The sequence below is a fragment of the Grammomys surdaster genome, unplaced genomic scaffold, assembly GCF_004785775.1.
Source record: "Grammomys surdaster isolate TR1022 unplaced genomic scaffold, NIH_TR_1.0 126278, whole genome shotgun sequence".
In the NCBI taxonomy this organism is placed as follows: Eukaryota; Metazoa; Chordata; class Mammalia; order Rodentia; family Muridae; genus Grammomys; species Grammomys surdaster.
In genome coordinates, this window is record NW_021621078.1 from 5356545 (window position 1) to 5376094 (window position 19550).

The window sequence follows — 19550 nt, forward strand, 5'->3', positions numbered from 1 at the left end:
CTGCCTCCCAAGTGCTGGGATTAAAGGCATGCACCACCACTGCCCGGCATAAAGTTTAATTCTTTATGAAGATCATTAAAATTGATAAATCTCTTTTCATTTAGGTTAGAAAAAGAAGATACAAATCTCTTAATATTAGGAGTGAAAGAAGCCAGGTGTGATAGCTTACATTTATAATCCCAAAGTTTAGGAAGCTGAAGGTAGGTGGATTACTATTGTTTAGAGCCAGGCTGGCCACCCATGATGAGTTCCAGGATAGCCTGGGCTGGGGAGTGAGACCTTGTCTAAAAAATAAAATCAAAGGGAGGAACTAGGAATGAGAAGTAACAATTAGTATTGATTATTAAAAGTAAGATACCAATAGCAGCCGGGCAGTGGTGGCGCATGCCTTTAATCCCAGCACTTGGGAGGCAGAGACAGGCGGATCTCTGAGTTCAAGGCCAGCCTGGTCTACAGAGTGAGTTCCAGGACAGCCCAGGCTATAAAGAGAAACCCTGTCTCAAAAAACCAAAAAAAAAAAAAAAAAAAAAAAAAGATACCAATAGCAGTTAAGAGCTCATACTACTTTTGGTGATCCAACATCTTTTGATTTCTGTAGAATACTCATCTGTATACATATCCCATTTGTATACAGACACAAACACATAATTTAAAAGTAGCAATAAAAATAAAAGATAATAGAGTGCCTGGGAAGATGCCTCTGAGGATAACAGCACTTGCTTTGTAAACACGATCGATCTGAGTACAAATCTCTGGCACCCACATGCCAAGATCTAGGAATAGCAGCACATGCCTATCATCCCAGCACTGAACGTGAGAAACAGACAAATACCTAGAACCTGCTAGCCACAGACAGTCCCGTTTCTAGTTCATTAAAAGACCTTCTGTTAGGACAAGAAGGTTGAAAGCAATACAGGAAGATACCAATCCATATGCAAAGGAATGCATAACCACCTGCACCCTCCCTGAAATATGAACAGTTTTTTTCGTCTTAATTTGAGAACTCAGTAAACCAAAGACACAGATGATTAAAGCTACATATAGTAGCTGGGCAATGGTGGTGGTGGTGCATGCCTTTAATCTCAACACTCAGGAGGCAGAGGCAGGTGGATCTCTTGAGTTCAGGCCAGCCTGGTCTACAGAACAAGTTCAGGAAAGCCAGATCTGGAAAGAGAACAAAAAAAACAAAAAAAAACAAAAAAAACCAAAAAAAAACAAAAAAAACCAACCCTACATAGAGCACTATCAGGGCTTTGGAACAAAACAGTGGGTTTTGGTCTCAGATGTCTTTAACACAAATGGCATAATTTAATAATTAGGTGGCATAATTTAATACATATTGAGTGGTTTTCAAGAAAATGTTCTTGTGTATTGAAGTGTTTAGGTGTCATGGGCCATTGAAGCAGTAATTTATCCTCATTTGATTTATACTGAAAAGTTCTTTGTAGTTGGCCATAGTATCCCACACTTTTAATCCCAGCATCTGAGAGGCAGAGGCAGAGGTAGGTGGATCTTTGGGGGTTTGAAGGCCAGCCTGGTCTACAGAGCAAGCTCCAGGAGGACAGCAGGGCTATTCATTCAGAGACCCTATCTCAAAAAAACACAAAACTAAAAAGGTCTTTCTACAATTTTCTATTAAGTTTAATGTTGTTTTCAAAATATGTTCAAAATATGTTCTTAAAAACTTGATCAAGATTTAAGTATCCTTATATATTCACATTTTAACAAAGATTTTCTCTTTTATAGCCGAGAGGAAGCCTCCTTTATTTAATATGAATGCAATGAGTGCCTTATATCACATAGCCCAAAATGAATCCCCTACACTACAGTCTAATGAATGGTAAGTATTCCCACAAGATATGATTCATGTTTTGAAAAATTTGTAAATATTGATACAATAATAGATCATTATCAAAATGACTTAATTTTAAACAAATAAAAGAAAGGTTACTTTTCTTTTCAATTTTAGGAATACAGGTAACCCTCATAATTTAATAGCATCTCTAAGCATTAATATTTTGTAACTAAAATGAATAGATTATTGTAACTTGTAATTATTTTAAGAATAGGTTATTATTTATATTGTATAAGACATGGGTAAAATGTTTTAATTCTTTCAAAATTATGTTATTTAAAATCTTGGGAACATTCTAGCTAAATGTGTTAGTCATATTGCTCTGATTTTTCTTCTGGTTAATTTTTGATTTGATAAAACTTCATGTAAAACAGTATATGGAGAAGAGATTAACAGTTTTGTACTAGAATTGTTATGAGTTAAAAAAAATTGTGCATTAGTTACTTTTCTCATTGCTGTAACAATTTACCTGACAAAAGCAACTTAAGGAGAGTTTATCACAGTCTGAGTGTACAGTCCTTCATGATAGGGAAGGCATGATAGTAGGAAAATGAGGCAGCTGGTTACATTGTGTCTTGAGGGAGGAGTTGGAATGAGTTAGATACTTGAGCACCACTTGATTTGTCCAATTTATTCATTCTGGGAACCCAGCCCATGGGATGGTGCTATCTCCATTCACCATCTTACTTCCTCAGTTAATACTTTCTGGGAGCATCATCATAGACCCACTGAGAGGGTATTTCTAAATCCTGTTCAGTTGATAGGATTAACCATTATTACTATTCTATCCCTTCTCAGAATTACACTTCTTGCCCCTAAAGTTGCATTTTCATTTTATAATATAAAATATATTGGTATTATATTAGCATCTCTGAAAGTTCCATTAGTCTTTAGCAGTTCCAACATTATACAACATGTATGAAGTCTATTCTGAGATGTAAGGTAAACTCTCATTTTTCACCACTTGCTCAACTAAAAACAAATCTCATCTTTTTTATAAACTTAGCATTTGGGAGGCAGGAGGATTGCTGCAAGTTCAAAGCCATCGTGGAACCTGTTGTTCTCAAAAAGCAACAAAAATGTGTTGTCCTTTTTGAATATTGGAGATAAATATTGGCCAAGTAATTATTGTAATCACTGAGCTCTCATGAATAATGCTATAATGACACATTACAGGCTTTTAATATTTTACAAGTGTATATCAGTTTTCTAAATTTAGTGGAGGTCTTATTCTTTGGTCAGGGGCAGCAAATACTTAGATATTTAAAAATGTTGTTCCCCCCGGTCTACAGAGTGAGTTCCAGAACTATACAGAGAAACTTTGTCTTGAACACCATTTCCACCCCCAACCCCCACGCCCCTGCAAATCCTTTTCTGTAGAGAATAAAAATTTTGTTCTAAAACGTGCTGTATAGAAAACAATCCAGGCCGGGCAGTGGTGGCGCACACCTTTAGTCCCAGCACTTTAGAGGCAGAGGCAGGCAGATTTTTGAGTTTGAGGCCAGCCTGGTCTACAGAGTGAGTTCCAGGACAGCCAGGGCTACACAGAGAAACCTTGTCTCGAAAAACAAAACAAAACAAAAAAAACAAAAAACAAAACAGAAAACAATCCAAAGTGTGCAAATAAGAAGAGACTTAAAAACGGGGAAGAGCCTGGGAAACCATATTTGAATGGAGAAGTCTGATTGGGCTTTCCTCCTCTTGATTCAATATTTGGTGATTGTTAATAGGTAAATATGTAGGAATAGGATGTTTTGTTTTCTTTTTTGAATTCTAACCAAGTATTCACCCGCCAATGGACTCTACTCCCAGCCTCGGGTTTTTAAAGTGATTTATGCAAGTCTGTTTTGGATAACATTAAAGAATTGTTGGTTGCTGTAGATAACTTTGCATGAAATAATATAATGTTACTTTAGATGAAATTATATTATCTATCATTTCTTCTCCATTCTTTCTCCTGTGAGTAGACATTGCCTTTTTGAATTTTTTTTTTTTAAAGGAAATAGCAATATGTTCACTTGATACTTTCTTTACAATAGGTCTGATTATTTTCGAAACTTTGTAGATTCTTGCCTCCAGAAAATCCCTCAAGACCGCCCTACATCAGAGGAACTTTTAAAGGTCAGTCTGTAAAACTTTGTTTTTAACCCCTAAGAAATTATTTTAAAATGGTTTGTTATTTTTTTTTCTTCTCAATCAGGATTAACTATATTAGGGTTTTTACTAAAATACTAAGCTTGGGGATAGTGAGATGGCTCAGTAGGTGTACTTCTTGCCAAACCTCACAACATGCATCGAATCCCTGAAATTCACATGGTGGAAGTCGAAAAATGACCTTCAGCATGTGTGTGTACATGCGTACACAAAAATGTAATAGAGGCTTTGTAATTATAACAACTTAAAAGTTTTATGTTTGATGCTGGCTCTTGGGTTTACTGAAAGCTCTTGGGTTAAAGATTTTGTTTCCTATGACTGAGTCACACCACAAGATTTTTCCAGTTCACAGTCTTGGGGTTCACAAAGCAATCTAATATCCTGACCTTGAACTCACAGAGATTATCCTGCCTCTGCCTCCTGAGTGTAAGGTTAGACATGTGAATCGCCACACCCAGCTAAAGTACTAGGATTTTTATATTATCTCTTGAAAACTTGAAATTTTATATTTTATAGTATATTTAAATTTTATATAATTCTATATTTAAATTTTATATTATCTCTTGAAAAAAAAATCTATGGTTCTGAGTATTGAACTCAGGGGTTTGAATGTAGTAGATGGGCATTTTTCCAATTGAGCCACCCCACCCCAACCCTGGTAACTTTACCATAGGTATTGTATTTTGTTTTAAAGATTGCTAAAGATATGTGTGTGTGTGCAGGGGTAGGGGGGTTGTTGGTGGTGGTGGTTAGAAGCTAGCAGGTACTACTGATCTTCCTCCATTTATAGACAATTCCAACATGTTATGGATGCTGGGATCCAAACTCTAGCTCATTTAGCAATGAAATATAAACATCAGATAGGTTTGGATTGACAAGATAACTTATTGAATAAAGGCACTTACACCAAGCCTTAAGACCTGATTTCTAGCTCTGAAACGTATATGGTAGGAGACAACTGGCTCTCACAGGTTGTCTTCAGACCTGTGTGTGTGTGTGTGTGCGCGCACACGCACACATGTCATTTACAATACTAAAATTTAAAATACAGATTTCTATTTTTAGCTGGCTATTGTCAAGTGTTTCATTTTAGTGTTAACCATTTAATTAGCACTGGTATGAATATAATAGTTTTACTAAATTTAATGAAATGTTTTGTTTTGACATAGGGTGTCACTATGCCCAGACTTGTCTGGAACTTGATATATAAACCATGCTGGCTTTGAACCCTGTCTCTGCCTTCCCAGTGTTGGGATTAAAAGTGTGCACTATCACATCTGGTTTATTGTAGTTCTTAAAGGTTTTGTTTGTTTGTTTGTTTTTGAGATGGAATCTCATGTATCCCGGGTTGGCCTTGAAATTTGGATTTGTAGTTGAGAATGACCTCTAAACTAATCCTCCTGCCCCTGTATCCCAAGTACTATGTGCTCTACTGGGATTTAATAAGACTTCATGAATTCTAGACAATACCAACTGAACTACATCCCCAGCTCTTTTAAAATGTCTTGATTATGTGCCGAAGAAATGGCTCAGTGACCAAGAGTACTGGCTGCTCTTTCAGAGGGCCCAAGTGTGATTTCTAGCATCCACAATTGTTTCTACTTTCAGTCTTGGGGCATATGACATCCTCTTCTGGCCTCAGAGGGAACATCATGCACATGCTGTATAAAACACATGTAGGACAAATACATTGTCAGTAAATAAAAAAAAAAATAATAATAATAATTAAGAACATTGACTAGGCAGTAATGAGAATTTGATTCTGGTTAGGAATTGTTTCAACAAGATTCATGAAGTAATTTTATATTCTTTTAGAATTCCAAACAGGTTAATTTTTTTCACTAACATTAGCTAAATTAAACCTACAACAAATATCTGTGCACATACATACATACATACATACATACTACATACATTTGATTATATTACTTGCAATCCCAGTATATAGAAAAACAACTTTTGTAGTTCCAGGGGAAAAGCTCACCTATGGTCTCAGAAATAAAAGCCTGACCAATTGAACACTCACACTATCAACACATTTTAATAGTCTGGGCATGACTGTTTAGATCTATATTTCAGCACTAGGAGGATCACAAATTCAAAACCAGCATTGGCTGTCAAGTGAAACCTCATCTCAAGGGAAGAAAAACCATAATGTCTAAGTTCTAGTTACTTCTTAATTCATTATCAGTAAATTTTCCTACTTAAATCAAGCATAGCTTATAATCAGTAGTGGATTTTTTAAGTATTTATATGCTTTGATAATTTCAATTGTATTTTCACTGGCCAACTAAAAATATCCTGGTGAGGATTTTATTCAAGAGTATTTAGGCACAAGTTGAGTGTGGAAACTACTATTTTCTAAGTATCAAAAGTCATAGATGTAATAAAACTGGATTGCTGTAGATTGTATAAATCTATATCATAACTATAGGTTATGAGAAAGGAATGCATTTGAACTGATTAGTTGAAAAAAAACCCTATTTTTATTTTCTGTCCTTCTAGCACATGTTTGTTCTTCGAGAGCGCCCTGAAACAGTGTTAATAGATCTTATTCAAAGGACAAAGGATGCAGTAAGAGAGCTGGACAATCTGCAATATCGAAAGATGAAGAAACTCCTTTTTCAGGAGGCACATAATGGACCAGCAGTAGAAGCACAGGAAGAAGAGGAGGTATGTATATACCTAAAAGTGACACAGATTTTCTCTTTAATTTTATTGATTTCTTACAGTACTTGCCCCGCCAAGAATACTGTTTATGTCACTGGTACCAATCTACTTTGCTCTTATCATTGAGTCTTTAAAATTCTAGTTACAAACAAAGGTATTATATGCTTTCTATCCAACCCCTTTATATTGTACAGTAAAGGCTATCAGAAATCCTTTACTAAAGAAACCTGTTTGTGTTTGTCAGGTTTCTCTTCAACTTTAATCTATAATTAAGAAAAGATTTTGATATTTTAATCTATTGGTCTTTTTCCTTAGGAGCAAGATCATGGTGTTGGCCGGACAGGAACAGTGAATAGTGTTGGAAGCAATCAGTCTATCCCCAGTATGTCTATCAGTGCCAGCAGCCAAAGCAGCAGTGTTAATAGTCTTCCCGATGCATCAGATGACAAGAGTGAGCTAGACATGATGGAGGGAGACCATACAGTGATGTCTAACAGTTCTGTCATCCACTTAAAACCTGTGAGTGTTTTCATTTCTCTTGGGGAGGAAAAAGCCAAAGGCTCGACTTTGACTCATCATTTTCCTCAACTGATTAATTAAAGAGATTTTTCTTTGAAGTTTTAAGAACTTTGGAATTTGGGTGGCGCACACCTGAATTTCAGCACTTTGAAGGATCAGGATTTCAAGGGTTCCCTCAGCTACATAGTGAATTTGAGGCCTTCCTAGGCCACATAAGATCCTGTTCACTACCACCATCCCACTAACCCCATAAAAACAAAAACCAACCAGTTCGGGTTCAATTCCCATATCCACATAGCAGCTTACAACTGTAACTCTAGCTCCAAGAGATTTGATATCCTCTTCTAGCCCCCATGGACACTGGTTATACAAGTGGTACATAGACATTCATGAAGGCAAATCACCCATACACATAATAATTTTTTTAAAAAAATATTTACATTTTTTAAAGTGTTTGCATAGCAGGATCTATAGGGATAAATGTTGATACAAAAGTAACCATGATCTGAGTAGATGATAGAATAAAGGATACTGCTGATTGATAAAAATAGCTACGGTTTCAGGTGATACAACGTGGTGGTAGATTTATAATGTTGAAAATGTAGCTGTTGCCAATTAAAATTGCTAAAGGGATTCTCCCCCCCACCCCCCCTTGGCAAGGCTTTAGCTTGTCTGGAACTCACTATGTACTATGTAGACCCGACTGGCCTTGAACTCAGAGATCTGCCTGCCTCTGCCTCCTAAGTTCTAGGATTAAAAGTATATACTACTATGCTCTCCTGTATGTAACAGATACACAAACCTGTTATGGATTATGTTTAAACTACAATATCATTGTTTATATAAAATTTTCACTTAATTTTTTTCTTTTCTTTTGAGACATGGTCTTTGTCTAGTCAGGGTTGGCTTTACATTCATGGCAATGCTGTCTCAGCTTCTTTCTGAATGGTGAGACATCACAGAACACAGCTATCACACCCAGCAACAATTACAGTAATTTTCTTTCATTTCTACAGTTTTCTCATTCTTTTTATAAATGGCAGAAATATAAGCATAATATAAAGCCTAGCATAGAGGAAAACATCTATAATCAAAGCAGAGAAAACACAAAAACAACAACAAAATAGTATTGTCCTATACTGCTTAATAAAACTTGAGTGTTTAATTTTTTATTACCATTTGAAACATTCATTACATGTCCTATTTTGCTTTTAAGTTATATTAAAGCTCTTCAGATTTGTTTTTATTATTTTTAAATATGCATATACATGTGTGGGGTAGGTTGGTATACTTTCTATGTTGAATTTATACTATTTCATGTACTCTGGAAATAATTTCAGCTAACTCTACTTGTGTTGAAAAAATCAATAGTATTTCTAGTTTCTATTTCTGCTTTGTTGAATTGTGGGTTTTGATTTTTTTTTTTAGATGATTAAAATTGTCTTTAGTCTTTTCCTTGAATGCTCAAATAAATTGTTCACCTTACATAATAATTTCTCTGTTTCTGTCTTTTAAGGAGGAGGAAAATTACCAAGAAGAAGGAGATCCTAGAACAAGAGCATCAGATCCACAGTCTCCACCTCAAGTCTCTCGTCACAAATCACATTATCGTAATAGAGAACACTTTGCAACTATACGAACAGCATCACTGGTATGTATTACTCTGTTCCAAAAGTAGTATCTTTATTATGTTGGTAGTATGGACTCAAATACATTGAACCTTCTTATTTTTGTGATTGGAATTCATCTTGCAACACATTTAACATTTAAGTTCCCTGTTAGAAAAAGCAAGGTATTTATTCACATAATATTTTAAAATCCTTAAGAGAACTACAAAGTACTAAACAGGCATTCAAATAAATTTTAATATTTTTGTTTTTTGGAACAAGGTGTTACTATGTAGACCAAGCTAAACTGGAACTCACTGAGGTCCACCTGCCTTTGCTCACTGAGTACTGGAACTAAAGGAGTTCACAACCATGCTTGGCTTCAAGTTAGTTTTTATTAGTGGTATTAAAGAAGTATTTGTGACATAGTTTGAGCATTTAAAGTTCTTATGTATAGGAGAAGAGAACCAGTGTTATTGCCAGACAAAAACTGACATGCCAGGTGTGTTAGCACAAACTTATAATCTCAGCATTCAGGAAGCAGAGGCAGGTGGATCTCTTGAGTTTGAGGCTAGCCTACTCTACATAGTGAGTTCCAGGATGGCCAGGGATACACAGAGAAATCCTATGTAGAGACTGGGGTGGGAGGTGGGGATATAGAAGGGAAAAAAGTGAGAGTTGAAAGACAAAAGAATTAAGAGTAAGAGAAAGATACATAGTTAGGGTAACTAGAAAGAGGGACCTGTTTGGAATTGGCAAGTGTTTCTATTAATATGTATGCTCTGTCATTTCCATTTCCCAAGTAGCAATGAATATGGTTTGTTTTTTTGTTTGTTTGGCTTTTTTCCATTACAAACATATCATTGGGCATTTAAAACCCTGTTCAGGCCACACTTAGATCTTCACTGTAAAACTTGCCCACTTCTTTGAGGTCAGACTAGAAAAGTATGTATTCTTTTCCCCTTTTCTGTCTCTTTGGATACTAAGCAAAGTCATAAGCATGCTTGCCCTAATATTCTCACTCTTCCTCTAAAGATCTGCACTGTTAAAAAATATATAAAGTTATAAAAGATTTTTGAAAGCCATAGTGTACACCTTTAATCTCAGCACTTGGGATACAGAGACAAGAGGATCTTTTTTTTTGGGGGGGGGGGGGTTTGAGACAGGGTTTCTCTGTGTAGCCCTGGCTGTGTAGCCCTGGCTCAGAAATCTGCCTGCCTCTGCCTCCCAAGTGCTGGGATTTAAAGGCGCCACCACTGCCCGGCCAAGAGGATCTTTATGAGTTTAAGACCAGCCTGGTAAACATAGAAAGTTCTAGCCCAGCAATGCAATACAGTGAAACCCTGTAGAATCAGGCATGATAAAGTGTTCTCAAGTTAAAGGAAAGTACGTTAATAGACCATATGAATGTTATTAGAATATATAGCGTGAGCCAAGTATCATAGCATATACCTTGAATTCTAAAGAAGTATCTTGAATTCAAGGGCAGTCTGAACTACATAGTTGAGACCTTATCTGAAACAAAACAAGAATTGACAATTTTCCTCAATAGTAAAACACTTAAACCATATAGTCCAAACCCTTAAGTTCTGTCCTCAATACTACACACCAAAATCTGGTTTGCCAACTATACAGTGTTATATGACCATGAAATATTAATGTTGCACAATCAAGAACACAGTGGTTATGGGTCTAGGAACACCATTCAGTTAATAAAGTGCTTGCAACACAAGTTGTGAGCTGCCATGTAAGTGTTAGAAATTGTACTTGGGTCTTTTGGGGAAGCCAGAGCTCTTAACCTTTGAGCCATCTCTTTAACCTCCAAGAAAATCTCTTTGTGACCTCACACATATTAAATGTCAGTTTCTTCTTTCCTAAGTTTAATAAAAATGTGAAGGGGGCTGGAGAAATGCTCAGCGGTTAAAGCAGTGACTACTCTTCTGAAGAACTAATGTTCAATTCCCAGCACCCATGTGATGGCTCACAACCATCTGTAATTCAAGTCCAGTGGATCAAACACTCTTTTCTGGCTTCCACAGGTGACAGGCATACATATGCTATACAGATGTCTGTAAGGTAAAACACCTGTAGATCCAGTACAGATGGTTATGAGTCACCATGTAACCGGTTGCTGGGAATTGAACTCGGGGCCTCTGGAAGAGCAGTCAGTGCTCTTAACCACTGAGCCATCTCTCCAGCCCTATTTCAAGTAGAAAGTGTATTCTGAAAGTGTATAGATATTTTTACACAAATGAATATAGCTACACTCTTAAGCACTTTGTACGATAACTCAGTCTACTTTCTGCTTGTGTATTGTAAATTACATAGATCTTATATATTCAGTTTAAAATTTTTATCATTATATACTTCTTAACTATGTTAACCGTTTCACCAAATAAGCAGTCAAATTTCTGTCATCTCAAAAAGATTTCTTAATACTCATGGGTTTGTAAAAGACCTTGCCATCAAGCCTGACAATTTGAGTTTGATCTTGGAAGCCACATGTTTTCTACTCTGCCTCAACATGCTGTTAAATGTACTTTCCTAAGTAAATGTAAAAAAAATAAGTATTTAAATTTTAAAATCATATATACTTATTTTTTCTTTATGGTCAATATCTTAGTTTTTTTGTTTTTGTTTTTTGTTTTTTGTTTTTGTTTGACCTGCCTAAGAAGTATTTGTCTACTTAAAGGTAGAACAAGCTGGAGAGATGTTACAACTGTATACTGACCTTGGTTTGTGTGGTTTCCAGCACCCCTGTCTAGCGGCTCATAAGTGACTGCACCTCTAGCTCACACCTCTAGGCTCCTTGAACATTTGCACTATCATGCATGTACTCCCTCCCAATTTTAAAAAGCCTGAATAGTGACTGCAAAGGTGGCCCTGGTGTTAACATTTGCTGCCTTTCCAGAGGACCCAGATTTGGTTCCTAGTACTCACGTGGTGGCCTATGATAATCTCTACCTTCAGTTCTAGAGGACTGAGCATCCCTTGTGTCCTCTCAGGGCACGCATACGTGTGGTACACAGACACAGATAGAGACAAAACACTTGTACACATAAATTAACTTTTTTTTTTTTAAGATTTTATTTCTTTTATGTATATGAGTACACTGTTGCTGTCTTCAGGCCCACCAGAAGAGGGCATCAGATCCCATTACAGATGGTTTGTGAGCCACCATGTGGTTGCTGAAATTGAACTCAGAACTTCTGAAAGAACTGTCAGTGCTCTTAACTACTAAGCCATCTCTCCAGCCCCATAAATTACTCTCAATTAAATCTTGAAAAATTAATGAATTCTAAAACAATGGGTCATACAGAAAGTGTTTTCATTTTATATTTACCTCAAATAATCATTCTGGTTTTCTTTGTTTTTGAAGCAAATTCTAACAAGCTTCAGGAATCCACTTACCTTTGCCTCCCTAGTATTCAGATTATAGGAATATACTACAAGCTGGGCGGTGGTGGCGCACCCCTTTAATCCCAGCACTCGTGAGGCAGAGGCAGGCGGATTTCTGAGTTCAAGGCCAGCCTGGTCTACAGAGTGAGTTCCAGGACAGCCAGGGCTATACAGAGAAACCCTGTCTCAAAAAACCAAAACAAACAAACAAACAAAAAAGGAATATACTACAATGCCAGGTTTTTTATACGTGGGTTCTGAAATTTAATTCTGGTTCTCTTGCTTGCTTTTTCTGTAGCTTTTTAAATGCAAAATGATGATAAGAGAGGGTCAAGATAACTTTTTTTTCTATGCTGAAAATCAATTGTTTTTGTTAAAAACACATTTTTGGAACTGGAGAGATGGCTAAACATGTAAAAGGCTGTTCATCCAGAGGACCAGGATTCAATGGCCAACAACATTATGGCAGCCCGCTCACAACCACGACTCAGCTCTAGTTTTATTTAGATCCTTTCCCCCTGGTTTTGTTTGGTTTTGTTTGTTTGTTTGTTTGTTTAGGTTTTTAGATTATGATCCAGTCTTACTCAGTCTGGTCCTGCACTCTTAGCATAAGTGATCTTTCACTTTAGATTTATTTCAAGTAGTTGAGGCTTTAGGCTTGTTCTTTTGTGTATAGGTGTTAGTTTCTTTTTCTTTCCTCCCCATCCCACCCCCCACCAGTTTTTTAACGCAAGAGTTTCTCTTTGTAGCCCTAGCTGTCCTGGAACTCACTCTGTACACCAGGGTGGCCTCAAAAACTCGTGTCTGGCTCCTGAGTGCTGCTGTTATAGGTGTGTGCTACCATGGCAGCCTCTTTGTTTTCTTTCTTGATCCACTTAGCCTAACCTTGTGCCAATACCATACTGTCTTGGTTATTATAATGCTCATCATTCTGCTTTATTTTCCTCAATATTTTGTATTCTTTTATACTTTGTAGATACTTTATATTTTCATATAAGTTTAGAATCACCCTATTTCTTTAAAATATCTGTGAGAAATTTCAATTTTAAACTATTAATTAAACTGTTAATTACCTCCTTAAGTAATAGTGATATTCTAAATGCTTTATCATTATTATTTTGTTTAGTAGAGACAGAGTCCTTTGATATAAAAGAATTATTTGACCTTACACTCATTATATGTAGTACTACCAACCCTTGAACTTTTTTTTTTTTTAAAGATTTATTTATTTATTTATTTATTATATATGAATACGCTGTAGCTGTCTTCAGACACACCAGAAGAGGGCATCAGATCTCATTACAGATGGTTGTGAGCCACCATGTGGTTGCTGGGATTTGAACTCAGGACCTTTGGAAGAGCAGTCAGTACTCTTAACCACTGAGCCATCTCTCCAGCCCCAACCCTTGAACTTTTGACAATTTCTTTTCTTAGACAGCCAAATGCTAAGATAACAGGCCTGCCCACCCTGCCCAGCTTTCTAAATGCTCATGAAAGAAAATTATTTCATCTTCTTTTTTTCTCAATTATATGTCTAGGTTACAAGACAAATGCAAGAACATGAGCAAGACTCTGAACTTAGAGAACAGATGTCTGGTTACAAGCGGATGAGGCGACAGCATCAAAAGCAGCTGATGACTTTGGAAAATAAACTGAAGGCAGAGATGGACGAACACCGGCTCAGATTAGATAAAGATCTTGAAACTCAGCGTAACAATTTTGCTGCAGAAATGGAGAAACTTATTAAGAAACACCAAGCTGCTATGGAAAAAGAGGTGATCAGTTTAATATTATGAATTTCTTTTAGATTGTGTCCATCTCTTAATTATCCAGATTAGCATTTTGGTGTTTAAAGTATCTAGCCCTAGGAAATAAGTAAATTGATCCAGGAAAGAGAAGCCTTTGTGTAAACTTGTATAAAGCTTTCTGTTAAAAAAAAAAAAAAAAGATTCTTATATGCTTTCTTATTAGTTTTATAAATGAATCTGTGCTGCTTTGGGGGATTCAGGGTGGGTTCAAGACAAGGTTTCTCTATGTAGCAGCTTTGGCTGTACTGGTCTCTCTTTGTAGACCTGGCTGTTCTCAAAATGATGCAGGTCTTCCTGCCTCTGCCTCCTAACTTTAGCTGTAGTGGAACCAATGGCCTCTTCTGGCCTCTAGAATACCCACACATGTATGACATGCACAGATATACATAAACAGGTTTTTTTAGGGAATATATAATCTTGCCTACATTGAAAATTTTTTACATTTACTGGATTCTCCTCTACTAAATTAAAAAAAAAAAGAATATTAGGAAACGTCAGCGTAAGTATTTATACTTGATTTTGATATAATTTTATGAAACAATATGCAGATGTTCAGAGTTCTGTTAGGTGATGAGAAGATGGTTATTAGCTTGAGAAGCATTAGATACTGACATATGTAGGAAAGCAACTTTTTAAATAGGATTTACATTGTAATTAAAAATTAAAAATTGATTCAGAGCCAGGTAGTGGTGGTGTACACTTTTAATCCCAGCACACTGGAGGCAGTAACAGGCTGATATCCGTAATGCGAGGCTTGCCTGGTCTACAGAGTGAGTTCCAGGACAGCCAGAGTTACAGAGAAACCCTGTCTTGAAAAACCAAACGAAAAGTAAATAACTAAAATTGGTTAAGCCAGGTGTCATTGCACATAACTGTAACTGCTGCATTTTTGGGAGACTGGAACAGGATTGAAAATTGAAAGCTCGTTGGAGTTATACACATAGCAAGTTTACAAATGACCTGAGTGAGTCACACAGTAAGGCTTAATTTTTTAGAAAAAGATCTGGAGTTCAGTGAAGGTGGTAGGGCCTTCCCTAGCATGTACTAGGCTCAAGATTTTATCCCAGCACTGTAGAAGAAATATAAAGATTAAAAATGTACATTCTAGGAAACAGTGGCTTTCCAGCAAAATGTTAAAGCTCCTCTGATGAGTTCTTGGTTCAGTGAGAGTTTCAGAACAAATGGAGGGTGATTAGGCAAGACACCCAGAATCAACCTCTGGCCTCCACTTGTGCATACTCAAGCAATACATACTCCCCTCAAATTATATGTGCTACATAGGTAATATTTAATATTCATTTTCATATGACTTGCTACAGGTAAGGATCTAATTTGAAGATGATTAAGTCTCATTATTTAATATATAAATTAACTCAGATAAAAAGGCTTAGTTTTTAGGGCCCAAGAAATGACTTAGCAGTTAAGAGCATATACTCCAGGGGTCCTAATTTCCAGCACCCACATCAGGTGACTTACATCACCTGTAATCCTAACACTAAGGAGATTTGATTCTTCTGGCCTCTGCAGGCAGCACATAACTAGATATAGACACATAACACACACATGTACACACATAATGAAAAATTTTCAAAATTCTTAGTTTATGTTTGAAGGTAAATGTGTATTTGCTTTTTATTTATTGAGGGGGGTATATTTTCTTATTAAATAAAACAAAACATTTTGATCCAATAAACACATATAAAAAAATTAATTCCATCCTATTGATCTCTCAAATTTGACTGATGAGGGTAAATTGGTTAGATTGGTTTTTGTTTGTTTTGTTTGTTTGTTTTTTTTTTGGTTTTGGTTTTTTTTTTTGATACTTCTGGGTATTTTTTGTTTTTGTTTGTTTGATTTTTTTCTTATTTTTCTTAAAGTATTCTTAGTGATAGATATTAAACTTATGCTTTAATTTTATCTAATTAACTAACTTGATTTTTTTTTTTTTTTATTTCTATATAGGCTAAGGTGATGGCCAACGAGGAGAAAAAATTCCAGCAACACATTCAGGCTCAACAGAAAAAAGAACTGAATAGCTTTTTGGAGTCTCAAAAAAGAGAATATAAACTTCGGAAAGAGCAGCTTAAGGAGGTACTTCTTTTACAAAAAATCCTTGCTTTTCTGCTGTGAGTTGTGTTTAATGGTTCTGTACTCATTAGCAATAGCATAAAGATTTATTTGCATCCACAAAATATGTATCTGTTTACATGAAAGCATTGAGTATAATCAATACTTCTCTATAATTAATTAGTTTCTAGTTGAATAGGAACCCAGTGAATCATTTCCTTGATCCAGGTATGGTGCTGTACACCTGTAATCTCTACTGTGAACCCAGGCTATATAGCAGTAGCCTATCTCAAAAATCACAGAGAAAAATACTTGCAGATTTTGTGCTTTTTATTTTTATATTTTCTCATGTTTCATAAAATAAAGGTATAAAGAATTAATTCCTTTCTTGAATAACAGGGAAAAGAAAGATTCAGTTTTATAGTTTATGAAGAATTTTATACCTGAGAAAGATGACTGATTAATATTCTGTAGTTGTAATTGATGCTCATTAGGTTAAAAATATACCAGTATCAATTATTAGCATCTTAGAGTTTATAATTTTGAGTAATGGTATTAGTTGGTATTTTATTCGTTTGGTTTGCTTTATTTTTTTCAGTTTTGCCCAATATGAATGGTAGTTCCATTCAAGAAATTTTGAGGACTGTAGAGATGGCTCAGCGGTTAAGAGCACTGACTGCTCTTCCAGAGGTCCTGAGTTCAGTTCCCAGCAACCATATGGTGGCTCACAACCATATCTAATAATATCTGATGCCCTCTTCTGTTGTGTCTGAAGACAACTCCAGTATATTCAAAGTAATTAATACAAATATTTGGGCTGGAGAGATGGCTCAGTGGTTAAGAGCACTGACTACTCTTCCGCCAGTTCTGAGTTCAATTCCCAGCAACCACATGGTGGCTCACAACCATCTGTTATAATGGGACCGGATGGTCTCTTCTAGTGTGTTTGAAGACAGTGATAGTGTACTCATATACATAAACCAAATAAATAAATCTTTTTTAAAAAACAAAATAAAGAAATTTTGAGAGCTAGGCAGTGGCACCCTTAATTCCAGAACTCAAGGCATAGTCAGTTGGATCTCTGTGAGTTCAAGGCCCACCTGTTCTACAAATTGAGTTCCAGAACAGCCAGCTTTATATAGAGAAATCCTGTCTACAGAAAAAAAGAAAAGAAAATTTGAGAATTTGAAAAACAAAAGGATTAAATGGTTAACTATATCTTACTATAATTCCAATTAAAAATACATTTTTTTTTAACTTAACAGCACTCCTGTCTCTTTGAAAAGTTTTTGTTGTCATTGTGATCTTTTTGTTTTTTTTATTTTCTTTTCTTTTCTCTTTTTTTTTTTGGTTTTTGTTTGTCTTTTCAAGACAGGATATTTCTGTCAGAGCCCTGGCAGTCCTGAACTTACTTTGTAGACCAAACTGGCCTCAAACTCACAGAGATCTGTCAGCCTCTGCTTTCCAAGGTTTGGAAGTAAAGGCATATACCACCACAGGTGGTTTTGGAAACCTTTTTAAAGGTTTTTTAATTTATTTACCAGACATTCTGTGGTTTAAAGCCAGGAACCATGAAAATTAAGCTGCAAAACTGAAGCTATTTATGTATTGTGATATACATAGGGAATATATTACTTACCTTTTCTAGGTCTACTGAGCTATTACTAGAAAGAAAACACAATTAAGTGCTCTAAGTTTACCATGTAATGGATGGGGGAATGTAGCTTCAAGCATGACCAAGGCCTCACATTATGTTCCTTTCTCTGCAAACAGTAAATAAATAAATTTACCATAGCCAGTTATGGGGATTCACACATAAATAATTCTACCACCAAGGAGGCTAAAGCAGGAGGATTTTAAATTCAAGACCAGCTTGGGTTACATAGCTATATTAATACTCAAAAATTACTAGTTAAATATACTATGTTACATTATATGTTCATATAGTTAATTTTTACGTAAGTGAAATTTTTTGGTTGGTTTTGTTTCCAGGAGCTGAATGAAAACCAGAGCACACCTAAAAAAGAAAAGCAGGAATGGCTTTCAAAGCAGAAGGAGAATATACAGCATTTTCAGGCAGAAGAAGAAGCTAATCTTCTTCGACGTCAAAGGCAGTATCTAGAGCTAGAATGTCGTCGCTTCAAAAGAAGAATGTTACTTGGGCGACATAACTTGGAACAGGACCTTGTCAGGGAGGTATGTACATTTAAATGATGTAATCAAAATAAATAAATATTACAGTGCTGGAAATGAAAACATTTTTTGTTTTCAACAAGGCCTTACTCTGGCCCTTCAAGGTCCTTCTGGCCTAAGACTTCCTATTAAGTCAAGCTGGTCTTTAACTCAATCTCCTGATTTTTATAATAAAATTCTTTATTGATGAATCTCTTTTGAAGATTGAAAACCTTTCTGGGTGTAGTGGGCCGTACCTTTAACCCTAGCACTCAGGAGGCAGAGTCAAGTGGATTTCTGAGTTTGAGGTTGGTCTGTTCTACATAGCATGTTCCAGGACAGCATTGGCTACATAGAGAAGCCTTGTCTTGAAAAGTCAAAAGAAAAAGGAAGTTGAAATTTTCAGTTACTTCCAAATTTCTGCTCTTTGTACATGTATTCTCTGTATCTGAATTACTATTGTACCCATGTTAACAAGTCTTCTCTTTCCCTGTGGTAGCACATGAGAGAAACCTCCTTATGCTAGTTCTAGAAGTGCTCTGGTGGAACTGGAGAGATGGTTCAACAGTTAAGAGCACTGGATTGCCTTCCAGAGGACCCAGGTTCAATTCCCAACTCCTTCAATGGCAGCTCACAGCTGTCTGTAGCTCCAATTCCAGGGCATCTGGCACCTTAAGGCATACATGTGGGCAAAACACATAAAATAAAAATAAATACATCTTTTAAAGTGTTCTACTTTTTTCCCTCTTATGTACACATGAAGATGAAAATGCATAGAAACACATGCACCAACACCTTGGAGTGTTGTCTGTCTCTCTCATTAGAACTGGCTTTGTGTAAAGTCACAGACTTTGTTCAGTTTTTTTTCTTTTTGGCTTTTTGAGACAGGGTTTCTCTGTATAGCCCTGGCTGTCCTGGAACTTACTCTGTAGACCAGGCTGGCCTCGAACTCAGAAATCCACCTGCCTCTGCCTCCCAAGTGCTGGGATTAAAGGCGTGCGCCACCACTGCCCGGCTGTTCAATTCTTTATATGTCCATTGTCTAGTCTGTAGCAGGCATTTGGTAAATAACTCACTAATATGTGAATGACAAAAATACCTATTTTTTAATATGAGAAAACAAATTGGCAACTCTTATTTCTCTGATCTGGAATGGGTACCATGAGGGGTATGTATTACCATTTAACATATCTTGTTTTTTTGTTTTTTGTTTTGTTTTTCAAGACAGGGTTGCTTTGTGTACGCCTGGCTGCTCTAGAACTTGCTCTGAGATCCAGGTTGGCCTAAGAGATCCACCTG

General features: G+C 36.2%; 1 protein-coding gene across 3 annotated transcripts in view; it reads left to right on the forward strand.

The window, feature by feature from the left end:
- Taok1 (TAO kinase 1) overlaps positions 1-19550 on the forward strand; it is an 85749-nt gene that overhangs the window by 53985 nt on the left and 12214 nt on the right. For 2 of the 3 annotated variants that reach the window (XM_028759153.1, XM_028759154.1), the window contains exons 9-16: positions 1747-1840; positions 3895-3976; positions 6515-6682; positions 6995-7198; positions 8715-8849; positions 13743-13979; positions 15975-16103; positions 18072-18275. In XM_028759153.1, coding sequence (XP_028614986.1) covers positions 1747-1840; positions 3895-3976; positions 6515-6682; positions 6995-7198; positions 8715-8849; positions 13743-13979; positions 15975-16103; positions 18072-18275 — 1253 coding nt within the window. The remainder of the gene's footprint in view (positions 1-1746; positions 1841-3894; positions 3977-6514; positions 6683-6994; positions 7199-8714; positions 8850-13742; positions 13980-15974; positions 16104-18071; positions 18276-19550) is intronic. The other variant, XM_028759155.1, reaches the window with a different exon arrangement.